At 40.4% G+C, this 27588-nt stretch overlaps 1 protein-coding gene across 1 annotated transcript in view; it reads right to left on the bottom strand.

Annotated features, from left to right (window-relative positions):
* LOC118373476 (thrombospondin type-1 domain-containing protein 7A-like) overlaps nucleotides 1-27588 on the bottom strand; it is a 213866-nt gene that overhangs the window by 51511 nt on the left and 134767 nt on the right. Inside the window, exons 14-21 of the mRNA XM_052470109.1 lie at nucleotides 25028-25206; nucleotides 24298-24303; nucleotides 23931-24064; nucleotides 23560-23713; nucleotides 13569-13710; nucleotides 13235-13350; nucleotides 12924-13041; nucleotides 6354-6499 (exon numbers count right to left, since the gene is read on the bottom strand). Coding sequence (XP_052326069.1) covers nucleotides 6354-6499; nucleotides 12924-13041; nucleotides 13235-13350; nucleotides 13569-13710; nucleotides 23560-23713; nucleotides 23931-24064; nucleotides 24298-24303; nucleotides 25028-25206 — 995 coding nt within the window. The remainder of the gene's footprint in view (nucleotides 1-6353; nucleotides 6500-12923; nucleotides 13042-13234; nucleotides 13351-13568; nucleotides 13711-23559; nucleotides 23714-23930; nucleotides 24065-24297; nucleotides 24304-25027; nucleotides 25207-27588) is intronic.

Genomic DNA, 27588 nt, shown 5'->3' with positions numbered 1-27588 from the left:
ACATATTATTGTTATATTGGGTATGGGGTGAACATATTATTGTTATATTGGGGTGAACATATTATTGTTATATTGGGTATGGGGTGAACATATTATTGTTATATTGGGTATGGGGTGAACATATTATTGTTATATTGGGGGGTGAACATATTATTGTTATATTGGGTATGGGTGAACATATTATTGTTATATATGGGGTGAACATATTATTGTTATATTGTGAACATATTATTGGTATGGGGTGAACATATTATTGTTATATTGGGTATGGGGTGAACATATTATTGTTATATTGGGGTGAACATATTATTGTTATATTGGGGGAACATATTATTGGGTGAACATATTATTGTTATATTGGGTATGGGGTGAACATATTATTGTTATATTGGGTATGGGGTGAATTATTATTATTGTTATATTGGGTATGGGGTGAACATATTATTGTTATATTGGGTATGGGGTGAACATATTATTGTTATATTGGGTATGAGGTGAACATATTATTGTTATATTGGGTATGGGGTGAACATATTATTGTTATATTGGGTATGGGGTGAACATATTATTGTTATATTGGGTATGAGGTGAACATATTATTGTTATATTGGGTATGAGGTGAACATATTATTGTTATATTGGGTATGAGGTGAACATATTATTGTTATATTGGGTATGGGGTGAACATATTATTTTATATTGGGTATGGGGTGAACATATTATTGTTATATTGGGTATGGGGTGAACATATTATTGTTATATTGGGTATGGGGTGAACATATTATTGTTATATTGGGTATGGGGTGAACATATTATTGTTATATTGGGTATGGGGTGAACATATTATTGTTATATTGGGTATGGGGTGAACATATTATTGTTATATTGGGTATGGGGTGAACATATTATTGTTATATTGGGTATGGGGTGAACATATTATTTTATATTGGGTATGGGGTGAACATATTTTGTTATATTGGGGTGAACATATTATTGTTATATTGGGTATGGGGTGAACATATTATTGTTATATTGGGTATGGGGTGAACATATTATTTTATATTGGGTATGGGGTGAACATATTATTGTTATATTGGGTATGTTATATTGGGTAGGTGAACATATTATTGTTATATTGGGTATGAGGTGAACATATTATTGTTATATTGGGTATGAGGTGAACATATTATTGTTATATTGGGTATGGGGTGGGGTGAACATATTATTGTTATATTGGGTATGGGGTGAACATATTATTGTTATATTGGGTATGGGGTGAACATATTATTGTTATATTGGGTATGGGGTGAACATATTATTGTTATATTGGGTATGGGGTGAACATATTATTGTTATATTGGGTATGGGGTGAACATATTATTGTTATATTGGGTATGGGGTGAACATATTATTGTTATATTGGGTATGGGGTGAACATATTATTGTTATATTGGGTATGGGGTGAACATATTATTGTTATATTGGGTATGGGGTGAACATATTATTTTATATTGGGGTGAACATATTTTTGTTATATTGGGGTGAACATATTATTGTTATATTGGGTATGGGGTGAACATATTATTTTATATTGGGGTGAACATATTTTTGTTATATTGGGTATGGGTGAACATATTATTGTTATATTGGGTATGGGGTGAACATATTATTTTATATTGGTATGGGGTGAACATATTTTTGTTATATTGGGGTGAACATATTATTGTTATATTGGGTATGGGGTGAACATATTATTGTTATATTGGGTATGGGGTGAACATATTATTGTTATATTGGGTATGGGGTGAACATATTATTGTTATATTGGGTATGGGGTGAACATATTATTGTTATATTGGGTATGAGGTGAACATATATTATTGTTATATTGGGTATGGGGTGAACATATTATTGTTATATTGGGTATGGGGTGAACATATTATTGTTATATTGGGGGGTGAACATATTATTGTTATATTGGGTATGGGGTGAACATATTATTGTTATATTGGGTATGGGGTGAACATATTATTGTTATATTGGGTATGGGGTGAACATATTATTGTTATATTGGGTATGGGGTGAACATATTATTGTTATATTGGGTATGGGGTGAACATATTATTGTTATATTGGGTATGGGGTGAACATATTATTGTTATATTGGGTATGGGGTGAACATATTATTGTTATATTGGTATGGGGTGAACATATTATTGTTATATTGGGTATGGGGTGAACATATTATTGTTATATTGGGTATGGGGTGAACATATTATTGTTATATTGGGTATGGGGTGAACATATTATTGTTATATTGGGTATGGGGTGAACATATTATTGTTATATTGGGTATGGGGTGAACATATTATTGTTATATTGGGTATGGGGTGAACATATTATTGTTATATTGGGTATGGGGTGAACATATTATTGTTATATTGGGTATGGGGTGAACATATTATTGTTATATTGGGTATGGGGTGAACATATTATTTTATATTGGGTATGGGGTGAACATATTATTTTATATTGGGTATGGGGTGAACATATTATTTTATATTGGGTATGGGGTGAACATATTATTGTTATATTGGGTATGGGGTGAACATATTATTGTTATATTGGGTATGGGGTGAACATATTATTGTTATATTGGGTATGAGGTGAACATATTATTGTTATATTGGGTATGGGGTGAACATATTATTGTTATATTGGGTATGGGGTGAACATATTATTGTTATATTGGGTATGGGGTGAACATATTATTGTTATATTGGGTATGGGGTGAACATATTATTGTTATATTGGGTATGGGGTGAACATATTATTGTTATATTGGGGTGAACATATTATTGTTATATTGGGGTGAACATATTATTGTTATATTGGGTATGGGGTGAACATATTATTGTTATATTGGGGTGAACATATTATTGTTATATTGGGGTGAACATATTATTGTTATATTGGGTATGGGGTGAACATATTATTGTTATATTGGGTATGAGGTGAACATATTATTGTTATATTGGGTATGGGGTGAACATATTATTGTTATATTGGGTATTGGGTGAACATATTATTGTTATATTGGGTATGGGGTGAACATATTATTGTTCTATTGGGGTGAACATATTATTTTATATTGGGTATGGGGTGAACATATTATTGTTATATTGGGGTGAACATATTATTGTTATATTGGAACATATTATTGTTATATTGGGTATGGGGTGAACATATTATTGTTATATTGGGTATGGGGTAAACATATTATTGTTATATTGGGTATGGGGTGAACATATTATTGTTATATTGGGTATGGGGTGAACATATTATTGTTATATTGGGGTGAACATATTATTGTTATATTGGGGTGAACATATTATTGTTATATTGGGTATGGGGTGAACATATTATTGTTATATTGGGGGGTGAACATATTATTGTTATATTGGGTATGGGGTGAACATATTATTGTTATATTGGGTATGGGGTGAACATATTATTGTTATATTGGGTATGAGGTGAACATATTATTGTTATATTGGGTGAACATATTATTGTTATATTGGGTATGGGGTGAACATATTATTGTTATATTGGGTATGGGGTGAACATATTATTGTTATATTGGGTATGGTGGTGAACATATTATTGTTATATTGGGTATGGGGTGAACATATTATTGTTATATTGGGTATGGGGTGAACATATTATTGTTATATTGGGTATGGGGTGAACATATTATTGTTATATTGGGTATGGGGTGAACATATTATTGTTATATTGGGTATGGGGTGAACATATTATTGTTATATTGGGTATGGGGTGAACATATTATTGTTATATTGGGTATGGGGTGAACATATTATTGTTATATTGGGTATGGGGTGAACATATTATTGTTATATTGGGTATGGGGTGAACATATTATTGTTATATTGGGTATGGGGTGAACATATTATTGTTATATTGGGTATGAGGTGAACATATTATTGTTATATATGGGGTGAACATATTATTGTTATATTGGGTATGGGGTGAACATATTATTGTTATATTTGGGGTGAACATATTATTGTTATATTGGGGTGAACATATTATTGTTATATTGGGTATGGGGTGAACATATTATTGTTATATTGGGTATGGGGTGAACATATTATTGTTATATTGGGTATGAGGTGAACATATTATTGTTATATTGGGTATGGGGTGAACATATTATTGTTATATTGGGTATGGGGTGAACATATTATTGTTATATTGGGGTGAACATATTATTGTTATATTGGGGTGAACATATTATTGTTATATTGGGTATTGTTATATTGGGTGAACATATTATTGTTATATTGGGTATGGGGTGAACATATTATTGTTATATTGGGTATGGGGTGAACATATTATTGTTATATTGGGTATGGGGTGAACATATTATTGTTATATTGGGTATGGGGTGAACATATTATTGTTATATTGGGTATGGGGTGAACATATTATTGTTATATTGGGTATGAAATATATTATTGTTATATTGGGTATGGGGTGAACATATTATTGTTATATTGGGTATGGGGTGAACATATTATTGTTATATTGGGGTGAACATATTATTGTTATATTGGGTATGGGGTGAACATATTATTGTTATATTGGGTATGGGGTGAACATATTATTGTTATATTGGGTATGGGGTGAACATATTATTGTTATATTGGGTATGGGGTGAACATATTATTGTTATATTGGGTATGGGGTGAACATATTATTGTTATATTGGGTATGGGGTGAACATATTATTGTTATATTGGGTATGGGGTGAACATATTATTGTTATATTGGGTATGGGGTGAACATATTATTGTTATATTGGGTATGGGGTGAACATATTATTTTATATTGGGTATGGGGTGAACATATTATTGTTATATTGGGTATGGGGTGAACATATTATTGTTATATTGGGTATGGGGTGAACATATTATTGTTATATTGGGTATGGGGTGAACATATTATTGTTATATTGGGTATGGGGTGAACATATTATTGTTATATTGGGTATGGGGTGAACATATTATTTTATATTGGGTATGGGGTGAACATATTATTGTTATATTGGGTATGGGGTGAACATATTATTGTTATATTGGGTATGGGGTGAACATATTATTGTTATATTGGGTATGGGGTGAACATATTATTGTTATATTGGGTATGGGGTGAACATATTATTGTTATATTGGGTATGGGGTGAACATATTATTGTTATATTGGGTATGGGGTGAACATATTATTGTTATATTGGGTATGGGGTGAACATATTATTGTTATATTGGGTATGGGGTGAACATATTATTGTTATATTGGGTATGGGGTGAACATATTATTGTTATATTGGGTATGAGGTGAACATATTATTGTTATATTGGGTATGGGGTGAACATATTATTGTTATATTGGGTATGGGGTGAACATATTATTGTTATATTGGGTATGGGGTGAACATATTATTGTTATATTGGGGTGAACATATTATTGTTATATTGGGTATGGGGTGAACATATTATTGTTATATTGGGTATGGGGTGAACATATTATTGTTATATTGGGTATGGGGTGAACATATTATTGTTATATTGGGGTGAACATATTATTGTTATATTGGGTATGGGGTGAACATATTATTGTTATATTGGGTATGGGGTGAACATATTATTGTTATATTGGGGTGAACATATTATTGTTATATTGGGGTGAACATATTATTGTTATATTGGGGTGAACATATTATTGTTATATTGGGTATGGGGTGAACATATTATTGTTATATTGGGGTGAACATATTATTTTTATATTGGGGTGAACATATTATTGTTATATTGGGTATGGGGTGAACATATTATTGTTATATTGGGGGGAACATATTATTGTTATATTGGGGTGAACATATTATTGTTATATTGGGTATGGGGTGAACATATTATTGTTATATTGGGGTGAACATATTATTTTATATTGGGTATGGGGTGAACATATTATCTTATATTGGGTGAACATGTCATTTTTCGTTATTGCTGAAGAAAAATAATGGATAACAGAAAGGGGAATCTGTGGATGACGATGAAATGGTCTTGAATGGTTTTGAATGGTCTTACCTCTGACTTGCACTCTGACCATAAAACAGAAAGAGAGAGAAAGAGAGAGAAAGAGAGAGAAAGAGAGAGAAAGAGAGAGAAAGAGAGAGAAAGAGAGAGAGAGAGAGAGAGAGAGAGAGAGAGAGAGAGAGAGAGAGAGAGAGAGAGAGAGAGAGAGAGAGAGAGAGAGAGAGAGAGACACCTCACCTCAGACTTGCATTCGGACCAGGAGCTGTATCTCCATTGGTAGCAGGGTCTGACAGGGCAAGGCTTCCACTGTTCCCTCTGAGGGGGGCAGGATCGCCCATCACCCTGGGGCACCTGGAGCACGGTTCTCCTGCGCCACAGCTTTCCTGAAGAGAAGAGAGGAAAGTGTTAATGATGGATCTTTCCCCACAAAGTGTGCATTTATAAGTTGCCTCCTGTTGTTCAAAGTGCACTTTGGGTTTGTTCGTAAATTGCGAGCATTGACAGATTGTTTTGCTCTCGGAGTGTTCGGAGCGCACACTGGAGTAGGGTTGATCTGTGCTCTGACCTCACAACAGCTGTCAAGCACCCAAGCTAACTGGCTAACTTTGGCTAGCTTGCTAGCAACTTCCAGAAACAAATGAGAGAACACCTCACTCTGACCATTTTATTCGCCCTAGCAGAGCTGGTTAGGCTGTTTTCATGCTGTCTAGAGCATTAGTGCTGCTGGAAACAATTTAATTACACAATTTTGCCAATGTTTAATGACACCGTCCATATTCAACGGGTGTTGCGCATTTGTAAATTCATCAGTTATTCTGCACTCTGGCACACTCAGACCAGAGAGCTTTGAAATTGGAGTAGAAAGCCAGAGTGAATTTACGGATATGCCGTTAGTCATTTTAGATATCTCATACTTCTGAGTGTCCAAGGCCCTGTCAAAATGGAATTAGGTATTTGTTTTTTGGGGATAGTCAACAAAACGATGTATAGTGGCTGAAACAGAAATACAATCCACTCCATTTCAAATAAGCAAGCATTCTTATTGTGCTAGAATATATATATATATATATATATTCTCAAAATATGAAAACATATCTCAAAAATGTGGTCCCCAACCATTCATGACTGAATACAGTCTTGTAACGTCATTACAGATTGGGAGTCTTTTAAGATCTTTAAGTAGAGGATAGGGTCTTGTGGTAACAAAATCATAGACACCCCCAGAAATACTCTATCATGTATAGGACTCATATCCAGTTCCATCACAATGATCTGAGGCTCTTTTTAAGGGCTTCACTGTAAAAGATCACTATCACATTACACCATTATCTCATGTAACTTAATAACTCTCGCTCTCTCTCTCCCTCTCTCCCTCTCATGTTCTGCAAGTCCCTATTCAAATGATTTAATCTTGTGGTGCATTTTCGAAAGTAATTCCGACGCCCGTAGTCATTCTGAATATTCATACTCTTCTGTTGCTTAAAAATGGAATTGAAGAGACTGTGTAATGTCAGGGGAAGGGGTAAGGGGGGACAGGAAAGATTGCTCCTTCTCCTAAAAATGCACCTTGCATGTTAAGTGAGGGGCCCGGGGGATAGACATGGTGTAACTCAATTAGCATGGAAAACGTATGGGGTTTTGTATTTCTGCCTACTGCATACTTAAAAGGTAGCGATCCCAAAATGACACAATACATTCACGTTCAGTAATTCATACCACTTCAAAAACCACCACAGAAAAGAAACTAGGTCCTGTAAACTATGAGCACTATGAAAATTGAATAACAAAAAAGATAATTGTCTCATCCATCCACAAACCTGGCCTAGGACCATCAATCCACAGTGTTTGCCTACAGGACCATTAATTCTAACCGGGTACTTAACTCTTAAAGGCCATATGTCCCTTGCACAGTATTTCCTTCACAGTCACAATGACTCCCCTCCTAACTCAAATCATTTCATCAAATGTAATTTAATTTCATAAAGCCCTCTTTACGTCAGCAGATGCAACAAAGTGCTTTACAGATAAACAGCCGAAAACCCCAAAGAGCCAAGGATTAAAAAGATTAATCACAGTGGTCAGGAAAAACTCCACAGAAAAAAGGAACCTTGGAAGAAAGCAACAGAGGAACCAGGTTCAGAGGGCTGACCAGACTTCTACCATACTCCTACCTCCACTAGAGAGGAACAAGGCTCAGAGGGTTGACCAGTCCTCTACTATACTCCTACCTCCACTAGAGAGGAACCAGGCTCAGAGGGTTGACCAGTCCTCTACTATACTCCTACCTCCACTAGAGAGGAACCAGGCTCAGGGGGTTGACCAGTCCTCCACTATACTCCTACCTCCACTAGAGAGGAACCAGGCTCAGAGGGTTGACCAGTCCTCTACTATACTCCTACCTCCACTAGAGAGGAACCAGGTTCAGAGGGCTGACCAGTCCTCTACTATACTCCTACCTCCACTAGAGAGGAACAAGGCTCAGAGGGCTCACCAGTCCTCCACTATACTCCTACCTCCACTAGAGAGGAACCAGGCTCAGAGGGTTGACCAGTCCTCTACTATACTCCTACCTCCACTAGAGAGGAACCAGGCTCAGAGTGCTGACCAGTCCTCTACCATACTCCTACCTCCACTAGAGAGGAACCAGACTCAGAGGGTTGACCAGTCCTCTACTATACTCCTAGCTCCACTAGAGATGAACCATGGTCAGAGGGTTGACCAGTCCTCTACCATACTCCTACCTCCACTACAGAGGAACCAGGCTCAGATGGCTGACCAGACCTCTACCATACTCCTATCTCCACTCGAGAGGAACCAGACTCAGAGGGATGACCAGACCTCTACCATACTCCTATCTCCACTCGAGGGGAACCAGACTCAGAGGGATGACCAGACCTCTACCATACTCCTAGCTCCACTATAGAGGAACCAGGGTCAGAGGGTTGACCAGTCAAATTCAGTTGATGCTACATCAAATAAAGTTCCCTCTCCTTAATATACATTTGCCACTTTCCTTCTCATTTGTTCGCTGTAGAAGTAATTGATATCTCCATGTGTCAGTGTTATTTTCTCTAAAGCTGACTGCACACGCACAGGACCTCGGAGGCCTATACTTCTCCTTAATGTTGAACACAATTAGAATGGAGTCCCCCAGGCTTGGTGTAGCCTGCAGCTAGTCTCTAGTCTTACACAGCTGCCAATTCATCTTCTAGTGAACACACCGTGATGCATGCCACGATGCGTGTCCCCATAGAGAGGGGGTGTGCTGTCCCCATAGAGAGAGGATGTGCTGTCCCCATGGAGAGGGGATGTGCTGTCCCCATAGAGGTTCTCTCCTTCCTTCAAAGCTATTTTTAATCAGCAGTCAGGGTTTTCCTGAGATTCTCTCCTCTGCTTTTTTTGAAGGTGGTTCACTCAAGGGGAGGTTCACTATTGTGTACACCATAGGTAACTATTATTCTCCAATGGGATTCTGATTCTATGCTCTCCGGTCCTGTCTCTCTACTCACCTACTCACTCAACAGGTTGTCCATAGTAGCGGTGAGTTTTGGGATGAGGAGCAGTGTGTGACTGGGTGGGCCGCTGGTCAAGGGGGAAGCTAGTGCCAGCTGTCGCTATCAGTGTTTTGCCAAGGAAGACACATTATCTCTGCACACAGGTCTGATATTTCCCAGGAAACTAGTGTGTGTGTGTGTGTGTGTGTGTGTGTGTGTGTGTGTGTGTGTGTGTGTGTGTGTGTGTGTGTGTGTGTGTGTGTGTGTGTGTGTGTGTGTGTGTGTGTGTGTGTGTGTGTGTGTGTGTGTGTGTGTGTGTGTGTGTGTGTGTGTGTGTGTGTGTGTGTGTGTGTGTGTGTGTGTGTGTGTGTGTGTGTAAGACCTGGGTTCAAATACATTGGAGTATTTATTATGAAATACTTATTTTTCTTTTAGTATTTTCAAAAATATTTGGCCACAATCAACTACCTCTATTGGAATTATTTGAAAGTATTGTCAAATGATTTCCAAGTAAATTTCCAAATACCTTCCATTGAATAATATAACATATCTAAATGTCTTTGAAAGTAATTGAAATGACCAAAATTGTATTTTAACCCAGGTCAGGTGTGTGTGTTTGCGTGTGCGCGCGCCGAGTGCCTGTGTTTGTGTTTACATCGCACTGATTGACATGATACATTGGTGCTTCTAGGTGTCTCCATTTAATTTAGAAAAAAACTAAATTACCTGGCTCAGGAACAGATATTAGCTACTCAACGTAATTGTGTCCTGCCATCCGACAATTAGATGAACAATCAACTCCAGGAAGAAAAGTAGTGAGTGTGAGAAGCTGTTCTCTTCCTCTCCTCTTCCTGTGGTTTACCTGCTGCTACTCTATCCTGTGACAAATCCTCACGTTGCCTGGGGACAGATTAATGGCAACCACAATAGCTAGAGCCTGTATTGGTTTCATATCTCAGCCTGGATTTGCTCCCTGGCCAACTATGACACTGGCCAGTGCTCTGAAGGACTCCTGGAGTGGCAGAGTGGTCCCTCAGGCCCAGAACACAGAGGCTTAATGGACCGCCAATCAATCCTCTGATCCTGTAGGATTACACATGAGGACATCATCATGCCTCCCTTTTTCCTCCCCTCCCCCCATTACTCTCAGTTGGTTTAAGGCTCACAATTGTTTCTCTCTCACATCATAAAATGCTTCTCGTTTCAGCCATTACCTCAGAGGAGTGGCTGTTTCAAAGCTGTGTGTGCTGTTGATCAGTAGCATTGTGAACCTGCAGCGCTATGAGTAATAAGGAATGACTCACAGACTACCCACCATTCCTGCAAATCCACACCCTATACTACGATATACAGTGCTATGATTAAGCAATAAGGCCAGAGGAGGTGTGGTATATGGCCAATATACCATGGCTTATTACGCTTGATGCAACTCAGAGTTCTGGATACAGCCCTTAGCCGTGGTATATTGGCCAAATACAGTTGAAGTCAGAAGTTTACATAAACCTTAGCCAACTACATTTAAACTCAGATTTTCAAAATTCCTGACATTTAATCCTCTCTGTTTTAGGTCAGTTAGGATCACCACTTTATTTTAAGAATGTGAAATGTCAGAATAATAGTAGAGAGAATGATTTATTTCAGCTTTTATTTCTTTCATCACATTCCCAGTGGGTCAGAAGTTTACAGACACTCAATTAGTATTTGGTAGCATTGCCTTTAAATTGTTTAACTTGGGTCACACGTTTCGGGTAGCCATCCACAATCTTCCCACAATAAGTTGGGTGAATTTTGCCCCATTCCTCCTGGCAGAGTTGGCGTAACTGAGTCAGGTTAGTAGGCCTCCTTGCTAGCACACGCTTTTTCAGTTCTGCCCACACATTTTCTATGGGATTGAGGTCAGGGCTTTGTGATGGCCACTCCAATACTTTGACTTTGTTGTCCTTAAGCCATTTTGCCACAACTTTGGAAGCATGTTTGGGGTCATTGTCCATTTGGAAGACCCATTTGCGACCAAGCTTTAACTTCCTGACTGAGATGTTACTTCAATATATCCACATAATTATCCTGCCTCATGATGCCATCTATTTTGTGAAGTGCATCAGTCCCTCCTGCAGCAAAGCACCCACACAACATGATGCTGCCACCCCCGTGCTTCACGGTTGGGATGGTGTTCTTCTGCTTGCAAGCCTCCCCCTTTTTCCTCCAAACATAACAATGGTCATTATGGCCAAACAGTTCTATTTTTGTTTCATCAGACCAGAGGACATTTCTCCAAAAGTACGATCTTTGTCCCCATGTGCAGTTGCAAACCGTGATTTGCACTTTTCGCACCAAAGTACGTTTATCCCTAGGAGACAGAACGTGTCTCCTTCCTGAGTGGTATGACAGCTGCATGGTCCCATGGTGTTTATACTTGTGTACTATTGTTTGTACAGATGCATGTGGTACCTTCATGCGTTTGGAATTTGCTCCTAAGGATGAACCAGACTTGTGGAGCTCTACATTTTTTTTCCTGAGGTCTTGACTGATTTCTTTTAATTTTCCCATAAGGTCAAGCAAAGAGGTGCTGAGTTTAAAGGTAGGTCTTGAAATACATCCACAGGTACACCTCCAATTGACTCAAATTATGTCAATTAGCCTATCAGAAGCTTCTAAAGCCATGACATCATTTTCTGGAATTTTCCAAGATGTTTTAAAAGCACAGTCAACTTAGTGTATGTAAACTTCTGACCCACTGGAATTGTGATACAGTGAATTATCTGTCTCTAAACAATTTTTGTAAAAATGACTTGTGTCATGTACAAAGTAGATGTCCTAACTGACTTGCCAAAACTATAGTTTGTTAACAAGAAATGTGTGGAGTGGTTGAAAAATGAGTTTTAATGTCTCCAACCTAAGTGTATGTAAACTTCCAACATCAAAACTCTGAGGTGTCTTATTGCTATTATAAACTGGTCACCAATGTAATTAGTGCAGTCAAAAAAATGCTTTGTCATACCCTTGGTATATGGTCTGATATACCATGGTGTTCAGCCAATCAGCATTCAGGGCTCGAACCACCTAGTTTATATGGATGGATGGATAATTAGTCAAATGACTTCTAGTCACAGACTACCCACTATCCATGGATCGATATAAAATTGATAGGTGAAATAGACAGGTGAATGGACCACTTAATCAGTTCTCTGTTATTTCTTTGATTTATGGCTATACCTTCAGAATTTGATGTGATTAGCCTTGAACGCATTCCCAGCATTTTAACACTGAATCATATTTTTGTCACAAAGAGTGGGTTAAGGAGATGGTGACGTACCTGCTAGTCCACAGGTTTGTGTGCACTCGGACCAGGGTGACCAATCAGATAGTTGGCAGTTGATGGGACACTCCACAACACAGGAAGCGTTCATCTGCCACTTCCTGTCCAGCCCCAGCTGAAAGAGACAAGGAAACAAAAAGAAAAGTACTTTATTTGGCCATTTGTGGAGAATGAGAGATTCTTCTTCTTCGCTGTTTCCAAGTCGCCCAGGCAACACATCAACAGCAACCTGTCTGGACTCCGACGACAGAAGAATCGCTCTCATTAATCACCAATGAGCTTTGGAATGGAAAGAGAAGAACACAGACCTCTTCACAGAACTTGAGGTCGACAGACTTGCCGTCGCTTCGTACACAGTCCAGCATGCGTGTCTTCATGCCACTACCACACACAGCTCTCTCACTCAGCTGACAGGTGCTCCAATCTGCATAAAAAACAAAATAGCATAAGAAACGTGAGGTGAAAAAGGAGACCTCCTACCTCCCAACCCCTTTTCCTCTGGAGTGCACTTAATTCATATCAAATGCCATGCGGTCTAAATATACTTGATGTAAGATCACATACTGTATTTACCATCCAGAGCCATATATTTCTCTGGTACCATCCATCGCATGCAGTAATCCAGGCTGACATTTGCCTTACCGGTGATGTTATAGGAGTAGTGATAGCAGTTGCTGTTGAGGCTGCAGGGCTCGGTCTCTGTGGTGTTGGGGCACAGCTTTCCCTCTCCAGGTTGACGAACGGGGTATGCTGTCCTATCCCGAGTGCTGAGTTTGTTGCATGGCTTAAATCAGAGAAGAAGTCAATCAATTAATCAAACAGATTCATTTAAGAAGCCCTTTTTACATCAGTCGTAGTCACAAAATGATTTTACAATAGCCTGGCCTAGACCTAAAGCAAGTCAGGAAATCCGCTTTTAGTTTGACGTTAGATGCGAACCAAATATGAAACCCTGTAAAAGTGAATTTACCACTTTCCGACCAGCAAATTGAAAATGGTTTTCCATGAATATATATTTTCCCCTACATTACCCTCTGTCTATTTCCACGTCTGTCTATTTTCCCCAAACAACCCCTACGAGATACATTGGTCTATTCAGGTGTTTTCAAACCATTTCTATTTGGAGTGCTGTCTTCCCCTGCTTATACAGCCACATATTCCATATCCATGATCATGAACCTGGGAAGGGCAATGGCAGGGCACATGACACGGTTGACCCCTCTTCCCACTAGAGGTTCACCACGGGCACACACACACACACACACACACACACACACACACACACACACACACACACACACACACACACACACACACACACACACACACACACACACACACACACACACACACACACACACACACACACACACACACACACGCTTACACTTTCATGCATGTTTCACAGACACACATTTCCACAGCACTCTCCCATACACACACGCTCCCACACACGCACACATGCGCACACACACAGATATACACACACACAGGTCCCCCCCCTTCCACCAGAGATATTCCAATAATACCTTGGTCACAGCATGCTATTAAGAGCTGCATGAGATCATCTTCCCTGCTGAAAGTCATCCACCCTCTCTCTTTCCCTCCATTCATTTCAAAGGAAAAATCCTAGCTATTCTCCCACCAGAGAATAACACATACTGAATAGCCAGCGCTTAAATTGGTGCAAGCCTTGCTGGAGCACCACACTAAATTGGTGAGAGCCCAGTAAGAACATAACAAATACCAAATGGACATCACCTAAATGAGTAAGAGCCTTGCTGGAGAATCACACTTACCAATGACATCATTCTAAACTGGTGAGAGCCCAACAGGAGAATCACACTTACCAATGACATCATTCTAAACTGGTGAGAGCCCAACAGGAGAATCACACTTACCAATGACATCATTCTAAACTGGTGAGAGCCCAACAGGAGAATCACACTTACCAATGACATCATTCTAAACTGGTGAGAGCCCAACAGGGGAATCACACTTACCAATGACATCATTCTAAACTGGTGAGAGCCCAACAGGAGAATCACACTTACCAATGACATCATTCTAAACTGGTGAGAGCCCAACACGAGAATCACACTTACCAATGACATCATTCTAAACTGGTGAGAGCCCAACAGGAGAATCACACTTACCAATGACATCATTCTAAACTGGTGAGAGCCCAACAGGGGAATCACACTTACCAATGACATCATTCTAAACTGGTGAGAGCCCAACAGGAGAATCACACTTATCAATGACATCATTCTAAACTGGTGAGAGCCCAACAGGAGAAGCACACTTACCAATGACATCATTCTAAACTGGTGAGAGCCCAACAGGGGAATCACACTTACCAATGACATCATTCTAAACTGGTGAGAGCCCAACAGGAGAATCACACTTATCAATGACATCATTCTAAACTGGTGAGAGCCCAACAGGGGAATCACACTTATCAATGACATCATTCTAAACTAGTGAGAGCCCAACAGGAGAATCACACTTACCAATGACATCATTCTAAACTGGTGAGAGCCCAACAGGGGAATCACACTTACCAATGACATCATTCTAAACTAGTGAGAGCCCAACAGGGGAATCACACTTACCAATGACATCATTCTAAACTGGTGAGAGCCCAACAGGGGAATCACACTTATCAATGACATCATTCTAAACTAGTGAGAGCCCAACAGGAGAATCACACTTACCAATGACATCATTTTAAACTGGTGAGAGCCCAACAGGAGAATCACACTTACCAATGACATCATTCTAAACTGGTGAGAGCCCAACAGGGGAATCACACTTACCAATGACATCATTCTAAACTGGTGAGAGCCCAACAGGAGAATCACACTTATCAATGACATCATTCTAAACTGGTGAGAGCCCAACAGGGGAATCACACTTATCAATGACATCATTCTAAACTGGTGGGAGCCCAACAGGAGAATCACACTTACCAATGACATCATTCTAAACTGGTGAGAGCCCAACAGGGGAATCACACTTACCAATGACATCATTCTAAACTGGTGAGAGCCCAACAGGGGAATCACACTTATCAAATGACATCATTCTAAACTGGTGAGAGCCCAACAGGAGAATCACACTTATCAAATGACATCATTCTAAACTGGTGAGAGCCCAACAGGAGAATCACACTTACCAATGACATCATTCTAAACTGGTGAGAGCCCAACAGGGGAATCACACTTACCAATGACATCATTCTAAACTGGTGAGAGCCCAACAGGAGAATCACACTTATCAAATGACATCATTCTAAACTGGTGAGAGCCCAACAGGAGAATCACACTTACCAATGACATCATTCTAAACTGGTGAGAGCCCAACAGGAGAATCACACTTATCAATGACATCATTCTAAACTGGTGAGAGCCCAACAGGGGAATCACACTTATCAATGACATCATTCTAAACTAGTGAGAGCCCAACAGGAGAATCACACTTACCAATGACATCATTCTAAACTGGTGAGAGCCCAACAGGGAATCACACTTACCAATGACATCATTCTAAACTAGTGAGAGCCCAACAGGGAATCACACTTACCAATGACATGATTCTAAACTGGTGAGAGCCCAACAGGGGAATCACACTTATCAATGACATCATTCTAAACTAGTGAGAGCCCAACAGGAGAATCACACTTACCAATGACATCATTTTAAACTGGTGAGAGCCCAACAGGAGAATCACACTTACCAATGACATCATTCTAAACTGGTGAGAGCCCAACAGGGAATCACACTTACCAATGACATCATTCTAAACTGGTGAGAGCCCAACAGGAGAATCACACTTATCAATGACATCATTCTAAACTGGTGAGAGCCCAACAGGGAATCACACTTATCAATGACATCATTCTAAACTGGTGGGAGCCCAACAGGAGAATCACACTTACCAATGACAGGAGAATCACACTTACCAATGACATCATTCTAAACTGGTGAGAGCCCAACAGGGGAATCACACTTACCAATGACATCATTCTAAACTGGTGAGAGCCCAACAGGGGAATCACACTTACCAATGACATCATTCTAAACTGGTGAGAGCCCAACAGGAGAATCACACTTATCAATGACATCATTCTAAACTGGTGAGAGCCCAACAGGAGAATCACACTTACCAATGACATCATTCTAAACTGGTGAGAGCCCAACAGGAGAATCACACTTATCAAATGACATCATTCTAAACTGGTGAGAGCCCAACAGGAGAATCACACTTATCAATGACATCATTCTAAACTAGTGAGAGCCCAACAGGAGAATCACACTTACCAATGACATCATTCTAAACTGGTGAGAGCCCAACAGGGGAATCACACTTACCAATGACATCATTCTAAACTAGTGAGAGCCCAACAGGGGAATCACACTTATCAATGACATCATTCTAAACTAGTGAGAGCCCAACAGGAGAATCACACTTACCAATGACATCATTTTAAACTGGTGAGAGCCCAACAGGAGAATCACACTTACCAATGACATCATTCTAAACTGGTGAGAGCCCAACAGGGGAATCACACTTACCAATGACATCATTCTAAACTGGTGAGAGCCCAACAGGAGAATCACACTTATCAATGACATCATTCTAAACTGGTGAGAGCCCAACAGGGGAATCACACTTATCAATGACATCATTCTAAACTGGTGGGAGCCCAACAGGAGAATCACACTTACCAATGACATCATTCTAAACTGGTGAGAGCCCAACAGGGGAATCACACTTACCAATGACATCATTCTAAACTGGTGAGAGCCCAACAGGGGAATCACACTTACCAATGACATCATTCTAAACTGGTGAGAGCCCAACAGGAGAATCACACTTATCAATGACATCATTCTAAACTGGTGAGAGCCCAACAGGAGAATCACACTTACCAATGACATCATTCTAAACTGGTGAGAGCCCAACAGGAGAATCACACTTATCAAATGACATCATTCTAAACTGGTGAGAGCCCAACAGGAGAATCACACTTATCAATGACATCATTCTAAACTAGTGAGAGCCCAACAGGAGAATCACACTTACCAATGACATCATTCTAAACTGGTGAGAGCCCAACAGGGGAATCACACTTACCAATGACATCATTCTAAACTAGTGAGAGCCCAACAGGGGAATCACACTTACCAATGACATCATTCTAAACTGGTGAGAGCCCAACAGGAGAATCACACTTATCAATGACATCATTCTAAACTGGTGAGAGCCCAACAGGGGAATCACACTTACCAATGACATCATTCTAAACTAGTGAGAGCCCAACAGGGGAATCACACTTACCAATGACATCATTCTAAACTGGTGAGAGCCCAACAGGGGAATCACACTTATCAATGACATCATTCTAAACTAGTGAGAGCCCAACAGGAGAATCACACTTACCAATGACATCATTTTAAACTGGTGAGAGCCCAACAGGAGAATCACACTTACCAATGACATCATTCTAAACTGGTGAGAGCCCAACAGGGGAATCACACTTACCAATGACATCATTCTAAACTGGTGAGAGCCCAACAGGAGAATCACACTTACCAATGACATCATTCTAAACTGGTGAGAGCCCAACAGGGAATCACACTTATCAATGACATCATTCTAAACTGGTGGAGCCCAACAGGAGAATCACACTTACCAATGACATCATTCTAAACTGGTGAGAGCCCAACAGGGGAATCACACTTACCAATGACATCATTCTAAACTGGTGAGAGCCCAACAGGGGAATCACACTTATCAAATGACATCATTCTAAACTGGTGAGAGCCCAACAGGAGAATCACACTTATCAAATGACATCATTCTAAACTGGTGAGAGCCCAACAGGAGAATCACACTTACCAATGACATCATTCTAACCTGGTGAGAGCCCAACAGGGGAATCACACTTACCAATGACATCATTCTAAACTGGTGAGAGCCCAACAGGAGAATCACACTTATCAAATGACATCATTCTAAACTGGTGAGAGCCCAACAGGAGAATCACACTTACCAATGACATCATTCTAAACTGGTGAGAGCCCAACAGGAGAATCACACTTATCAATGACATCATTCTAAACTGGTGAGAGCCCAACAGGGGAATCACACTTATCAATGACATCATTCTAAACTAGTGAGAGCCCAACAGGAGAATCACACTTACCAATGACATCATTCTAAACTGGTGAGAGCCCAACAGGGGAATCACACTTACCAATGACATCATTCTAAACTAGTGAGAGCCCAACAGGGGAATCACACTTACCAATGACATCATTCTAAACTGGTGAGAGCCCAACAGGGGAATCACACTTATCAATGACATCATTCTAAACTAGTGAGAGCCCAACAGGAGAATCACACTTACCAATGACATCATTCTAAACTGGTGAGAGCCCAACAGGGGAATCACACTTACCAATGACATCATTCTAAACTGGTGAGAGCCCAACAGGGGAATCACACTTACCAATGACATCATTCTAAACTGGTGAGAGCCCAACAGGAGAATCACACTTATCAATGACATCATTCTAAACTGGTGAGAGCCCAACAGAGGAATCACACTTATCAATGACATCATTCTAAACTGGTGAGCCCAACAGGAGAATCACACTTACCAATGACATCATTCTAAACTGGTGAGAGCCCAACAGGGAATCACACTTACCAATGACATCATTCTAAACTGGTGAGAGCATCATTCAACAGGGAATCACACTTATCAAATGACATCATTCTAAACTGGTGAGAGCCCAACAGGAGAATCACACTTACCAATGACATCATTCTAAACTGGTGAGAGCCCAACAGGAGAATCACACTTACCAATGACATCATTCTAAACTGGTGAGAGCCCAACAGGAGAATCACACTTACCAATGACATCATTCTAAACTGGTGAGAGCCCAACAGGGGAATCACACTTACCAATGACATCATTCTAAACTGGTGAGAGCCCAACAGGAGAATCACACTTATCAAATGACATCATTCTAAACTGGTGAGAGCCCAACAGGAGAATCACACTTACCAATGACATCATTCTAAGCTGGTGAGAGCCCAACAGGAGAATCACACTTATCAAATGACATCATTCTAAACTGGTGAGAGCCCAACAGGAGAATCATACTTATCAAATGACATCATTCTAAACTGGTGAGAGCCCAACAGGAGAATCACACTTACCAATGACATCATTCTAAACTGGTGAGAGACCAACAGGAGAATCACACTTATCAATGACATCATTCTAAACTGGTGAGAGCCCAACAGGAGAATCACACTTACCAATGACATCATTCTAAACTGGTGAGAACCCAACAGGAGAATCACACTTACCAATGACATCATTCTAAACTGGTGAGAGCCCAACAGGAGAATCACACTTACCAATGACATCATTCTAAACTGGTGAGAGCCCAACAGGGGAATCACACTTACCAATGACATCATTCTAAACTGGTGAGAGCCCAACAGGAGAATCACACTTACCAATGACACCATTCTAAACTGGTGAGAGCCCAACAGGGGAATCACACTTATCAAATGACATCATTCTAAACTGGTGAGAGCCCAACAGGAGAATCACACTTACCAATGACATCATTCTAAACTGGTGAGAGCCCAACAGGAGAATCACACTTAACAATGACATCATTCTAAACTGGTGAGAGCCCAACAGGAGAATCACACTTATCAATGACATCATTCTAAACTGGTGAGAGCCCAACAGGAGAATCACACTTATCAATGACATCATTCTAAACTAGTGAGAGCCCAACAGGAGAATCACACTTACCAATGACATCATTCTAAACTGGTGAGAGCCCAACAGGAGAATCACACTTATCAAATGACATCATTCTAAACTGGTGAGAGCCCAACAGGGGAATCACACTTATCAATGACATCATTCTAAACTGGTGAGAGCCCAACAGGAGAATCACACTTATCAATGACATCATTCTAAACTGGTGAGAGCCCAACAGGAGAATCACACTTATCAATGACATCACGCTAAACTAGTGAGAGCCCAACAGGAGAATCACACTTACCAATGACATCATTCTAAACTGGTGAGAGCCCAACAGGAGAATCACACTTATCAAATGACATCATTCTAAACTGGTGAGAGCCCAACAGGGGAATCACACTTATCAATGACATCATTCTAAACTGGTGAGAGCCCAACAGGGGAATCACACTTATCAATGACATCATTCTAAACTGGTGAGAGCCCAACAGGGGAATCACACTTATCAAATGACATCATACAAAAGGGGATATTCTAGGAATAATTCTGTACTGTAATTTTAACATGGACCCAGACAGAGATAGAGGAGTGGTTGGCAGAGGAAGAAGAAGAGTGGCTGGGAGGGGGGTACGTATGTGTGGTGGAAGAAGACTGAGAGGAAGATCAAGAGATGTAGTCTCAGATGAGATTATGGCTACTATAAGTGATCATATAATAAATCATGGTCCATCAATGAGAGAGGCTGGTCTGAGAGTGTAGCCAAATCTGCAAATCTTTCCGGCAAAACAACAGGTAAGATGTGCATTCTGCAAGGGCCTCTGACTGAACTGCACATTACAGAAGTACATTGAGCAAAGCCTCCAAACCCACTTATGTGTAATTGTTTTTGTATTTCTGCTTAGGACCCAACGGTTACCTCCCACAGGTGGGAGAGGTAGGATTTTCACTGAAATCGTTGATATGGTCATCAGAAACAATGGCATAAAACTCACAGAGATTCGGAACAGAGCGTTGGCAGACAACATTACATTTGGAAATATTCACAATGTAACAATAACAACTATTTCTAGAGTCCTGAAACAACATAAAGTCAGGATGCAGCAGTTGTACACTGTCCCCTTTGAGAGGAACTCTGAACGAGTCAAGCAACTCAGGAACCGATAAGTCCAGGTAAGATGACTATAAAATACAGAACTGGTTTGGAACAAAACCGAACAGAGCAGAGGCACACCATGGCATGTTTTTAGGCATAATGTTAACTACCGTAATAGCCTAACTCTTATGTTGCCTTTGTGAATTTATTTTAGAGAGTCATGGAGATTGAAGCCAGGCAAACAGCCCACATATTCATCTTTGTGGATGAGGCTGGTTTCAAGTTGGCCAAAACACGGCGGTGAGGAAGGAATGTGATTGGGAAAAGAGCCACAGTGGATGTCCCGGGCCAGAGGGGTGACAACATCACAATGTGTGCAGCAATATCCTCTGATGGATGGCTGTTACACAAACCGCTAATTGGGCCATACAACACAGAGAGTCTCATTTCATTCCTGGATGACCTCTATGGAAGGTTGTGTCAGGTGAGGAAAGGGGTGCAGTGAGGCGAAATCGGCCAACGTTTGTAATTGTATGGGACAATGTGGCATTTCACCACTCCTGCAGTCACAGAGTGGTTTTCAGCCCCTCCCAGGATGGTGTCACTTCTCCCCCCACCTTACTCTCCATTCCTCAACCCCATAGAGGAATTATTTTCCTTATGGAGGTGGAAGGTTTATGACCACCATCCACATAATCAAATGTCCCTCCTGGACACAATGAATGCTGGATGCCTGGACATATCTGCAGAAGATTGCCAGGGATGGACCAGGCATGCCAAAATATAATTTCCCAGGTGTATTGCCCAAGATGACGTAAGATGGTGTGGATGAGAACCTGCGGCCAAATGCAGAAGACATAGTTGACTAGCACTGCTACTGTATCTGTGTCGGTAGATGGTGTATATACACATTATTGTATTTTGGAATCACTCAATGCCAAAAACTGACATAAAACATATTGAAGCATATTGCATCATGTCTGATTAATTCCTGTAACATATACTGCAGTGTATTCTAAACAGTAGAGAGGTGTCATTCTTGTTTTGTAAAGAATTTTTACAAAAGAAAACATTGTGTAATGCTACCTGTTGTTAGTGTGTTTTAGATCATTGTTTTATGAGTGACAAAGTGTGCTTGTTTGGTAACAACCTCTGCTTGTGATATGGAACAATGTGTTGATTTGAGACATGTATAAAGGGTTTTGGTAGTTTTAGTGCATTTTAGATGTGAAATGCTGTGCCAAGCTGAAAGTTGGTTAGGAGAACTGTGTGAAGAGATTTGAAGAATTGAACTAGGTATTGAGAAATGGGTCCTGGGGAATGTAAAAAACTGTAAATTGGTGAAAACCCAAAGTGAAAGTTGCTGACAAGAGCTCTGCTGTGAATGACATTTCTGAACATGGGAATATGGCCGAAACAGGTTAAATAGAAAGTGGAGACTTGGCATGATTGACCAGTTATTATATGTTAAGGTGTGAGACAGAGATCCACGGTGAGTAGCACAACAGGTATTTCAGGTAATAGTTAACCCTTTAAGCAGTCTACGCTTGTTTTGAGTGTATTCAGCACCACAGCCTTAGAATATAACAGATTAGAAAAGTCCTGCACTGGTCCACCTACTGAGATGGACTTGCTTCTTTGCTCCTAACCAAACCCAGAAAACACAAAATATCGGAAATATTGCAAAGGGATAAAATAGGTGCTAAAACAACAAGGTTGTCAGCATCTGTCCATACCAGTGAGCAGCTGCTCCAGGCCCCCCAGTCAGACAGGACACAGTCCTCAGGGCAGGGCAGCTGGCGGTCCCTGGCCCCTAGAGGCATCTCCTCTGGGTCACACAGGTAATCCTCCACAGGGTCCGACGGCCCATTGATAGTGTTCTGCATACACCTGGACAGAGGGGGGACGATGGGTTAGCAATACTGATACAATTATCGTTGGTTTTTGTAGAGGAGATGAAGGCAGGAATCACCTTGAATGTATGAAGCTAAGAAAACGTCACAGAACAGGGTTAGTTGGAAAGACTGTCGCGGCCCTTCAGTTCACTAGGAGTTTAAATGATTAAGTCAAATAGGCTGTTGTACCTATAAGAGCTGATCGTCCGTACCTGACCTTTCTGGTCTGCACTCCTTCTCCACAGTTCTCCTTCAGGTCCACGTTGCTGACCTTCCAGACACTCCAGGGTTCAGCCACCCACACATACTGACCACAGTCACTGAGACAGGGCACCACCTCATACACCTTGTGAGAGACCATTACACAGTTAGCCACCCACGGTCACACCACCATCCATCCCATAGCAAAAATGCACGTATTTTAACACATTTGTATATGATGAAATAGTATAGAGCAGGTTTGTGCTCGCGCAAAACTCATTCATTACATTTACTCCCACACTATTATCCATCCCACGGCAAGAAGAAATATATTGATCTGTACAAAAACACTATAAAAGGCAGTGACAAGTCACTCACCTGAGCCTGTGGATGGGGTCAGTTCATACACCAAGGAAAAGAAGAAAATAATAGCGGGGAGACAGACAGTGAGTGTTTAAATATATTATTATTATTATATATTATTTAAATATAGGATTATTAGAATGCAGTACACCATGTTCCCTTGTTTCTCTGTAGGAGCATAGAGTTCACAGTTCTTTCCCCTTCCGTAATCTTACAGGTAGCCTAGCAGTTAGAGTGTTGGGCCAGTAACTGAAAGGTATCTGGTTCGAAGTCCTAAGCTGACAACGTGCAAAAATCTGCCGATGTGCTCTTGAGCAATGCACTTAACCTTCAATGCTCCTTTAAGCTAAATGACTAAAATGTAAATGTGTACAAGCCCTAACTCAGCTAATGAATGAAACACTGAAAGATGTCCACTCTGGCTTCATTAAAAAATTAACACTGTTATGGTTCCTTTAATCTAATGCATTAAATCATAATCAAAGTATTTTAATTAAACATTAAAACAAGCCAGAGACCTCTACCCTCTACCATGTTCTAGTCTTGCCCAGAAACAACCCTTATCCGTTATCCTCTACCCCCAAGAGACTAGACACTAAGTTGTGGAGATCTGAGTAGAGTTTATCAATTTAAGCAATATGGAATAAATCTGGCCAATCCTCTCAGATCTCGACAAATGTCTTTGGGGTAAGGGCTAGTGGTTGTTTCTAGACAGGGCCAAGAGTGATGAATGTCTCCCACTCACCTGGTTGACATGGTCCAGTTTGGGGCACGGTCGACCACCGTTGTAAGGCTTCTCCCTCAGCCACTTGGAACGCACTTTGACCCCACTGCCGCAGGACTTGCTGCATCGTGACCAGTTTGACCACTCACTGAGCTTGCAGTCAGACGGACAGGGGATGATGCAAGCCTCCTCAATATAACCTGAAACCACAGAGACAACTAGGCATCAGTATAGTTTCATCATCTGGCAGTATCTGTATCAGTTTACACAGCTGTTGATGCAGCAAGCTAAATCCAACATTCCTATTGATACGGATGAAAAGCCACGGAGAGGATTATAAAGAACTGAGATGGCAGCGCTGTGCAACAAACAGCATTATTCCACTGTTTACTGTAGCTTGGCAAATGCAATGGAACAAGAGGGCAGCAGCCTGTTGTGCGATTTAGAAGACTGTTGTTTTTCTGGGCAAGTGAGTCAGAGAGAGGGAGAGAGAAAGAAACTGAGGCAGAGAGAGCAAGAGAAAGAGAGAGAGAGAGAGAGAGAGAGAGAGAGAGAGAGAGAGAGAGAGAGAGAGAGAGAGAGAGAGAGAGAGAGAGAGAAATGGAGGGAGAGAGAGAGATGGAGGACGGGAGAGAGAGAGAGGTCATGATTTTGGGAGTTTTGGCAGGAGTTCTTCTCTCTCGGCTTGTTATTTATTTTTATCTGGGCAAAAGAGTGGATTACTGAGCCTCATGTGTCCACTGAAAGAGCAGGGAGGTCAGAGGTCTTAGCTGTTTTGAGTGTTATTACTACTGCTACTGGAGCAAGGTCACAAGTTGTGACTCAAAACACAGGAACCTGCGTGGATCCTCAGCAGTGGAAATACATTAACATACTGCGAATTAGGAATTTTAGAGTGCATTCTTTTGTTCTAAGACTATTTTACATCTAGTAAATGTATGTTTGTGAACTTGCTGAAGTAAGATAAGATCAGAAGAACAAACACAGTGTTGTCTATTTTCCTCTAGGACATTTAAAAAAAAGTAAGACTAACAGCGTTATTAGAGGGATATAATTTGTTGCCCAAATTGATTACCCCCTAATCCAGTTGTATTTGGGCTTTTTCCTCTACATTTTAAGGAAGTCACCTGGTTACTAATCCTAAAAGACCCACAAAAACAACAATTTGGAAACAATTAACCAAAATGAAAAGACAAATCAAATCAATCCAATTCCTGAGGAACTGACCTGTGTAAGTTACAGACACTCTTATGATACAGTAACACTACTACAGATACACAGCATATTTTGCTTATTTTTTTTTGTGGTTCTATATAGAGCAATTTTGAAACAAGCTATTGAACCCTTTCGGTTCTATACAGCACCATTTTTTCCAACAGTATACTGTAGCAGAGAAGCTACTGTAAGACAGACAATCCCTCTATATTGTTAGTGGCCGCCCCACTACTGTCATGCCACTGGCAACAAGAGTCTGCCTGTTGGTCACTGCTTCTCAGAACCTGCTATCTCACTCACACTAATACCTGGCCATCACGCCAGAACACACCCATTGATCACTCACTGTCAACCTTTCCAGCCAGCCTCGTTTTCTGTTTTAACATGGAACCATCCTGCCAAGCCCACGTAAAGCAGGGAATCAAATTGTCACTATAGTACCGTTTACAGACAGACTGTATGGTATGTTGTCTGTAAAAGAAAACAGGCAATGTTTTTTAGAACCCAATTCATACAGTCCCATTTTTTACCAGGTTCTTGCTGGGGTAAGCCTTTTATATCTCCAGTGCACATGCCGGCAATCCATTAAATATACACATCACAAACAAACCCACTATTAATAGTTTGTAGGCAGGTCCTAAGAAACATACGACTAATAAAATAAAAGAATGGCATATTTTGAGTTTGAACTCAAGAGTTATTATGTTCATTAAACAGACAAGACACGCTTAGGCTATCATGATTACAGTCAACACGCATATATTTTATAGCAGGCTAAGAATATAATGAAATATAACAGAATAAATACCCCCCCCCCCAAAAAAAAAAAATCCCACACAATTTACGCCATGGCAACATGTGGAACCGCTGTCATTTAAAAAAGTGATATTTTGAAACAGAGCCCAAGGGAAGCCCATGATTTTTTGATCCACGTTTTATCTCTATAACTTCACTTTGTTACAGAGCAGGCATCCCACCGCTGGCTTGCTACTGAAGCTAAGCAGGGTCAGTCCTGGTTAGTCCCTGGATGGGAGACCAGATGCTGCTGGGAGCATTGTTGGAGGGCCAGTAGGAGGCATTATTTTCCTCAGTTATTGGGTCTTTCGGATAGAACAGTAAAAAGGTGTCCTGACTCCCTTGGCACTTATCATAAGGGTAGGGATGTTAACCCCGGTGTCCTGGCTAAATTACCAATCTGGCCCTCATGTGATCATGGTCACCTAATCATCCCCAGCTTCCAATTGGCTCATTCATTCACCTTCCCCTCCCTTGTAACTATTCCCCAGGTCGTTCCTGTAAATTAAAATGTGCTTTCAGTCAACTTACATGGTAAAATAAGGGTTACATCAATCAAATCAAGATTCCAA

Source organism: Oncorhynchus keta, chromosome 19 (assembly GCF_023373465.1).
Source record: "Oncorhynchus keta strain PuntledgeMale-10-30-2019 chromosome 19, Oket_V2, whole genome shotgun sequence".
In the NCBI taxonomy this organism is placed as follows: domain Eukaryota; kingdom Metazoa; phylum Chordata; class Actinopteri; order Salmoniformes; family Salmonidae; genus Oncorhynchus; species Oncorhynchus keta.
This window is presented reverse-complemented; position numbering and strand designations above follow the sequence as displayed.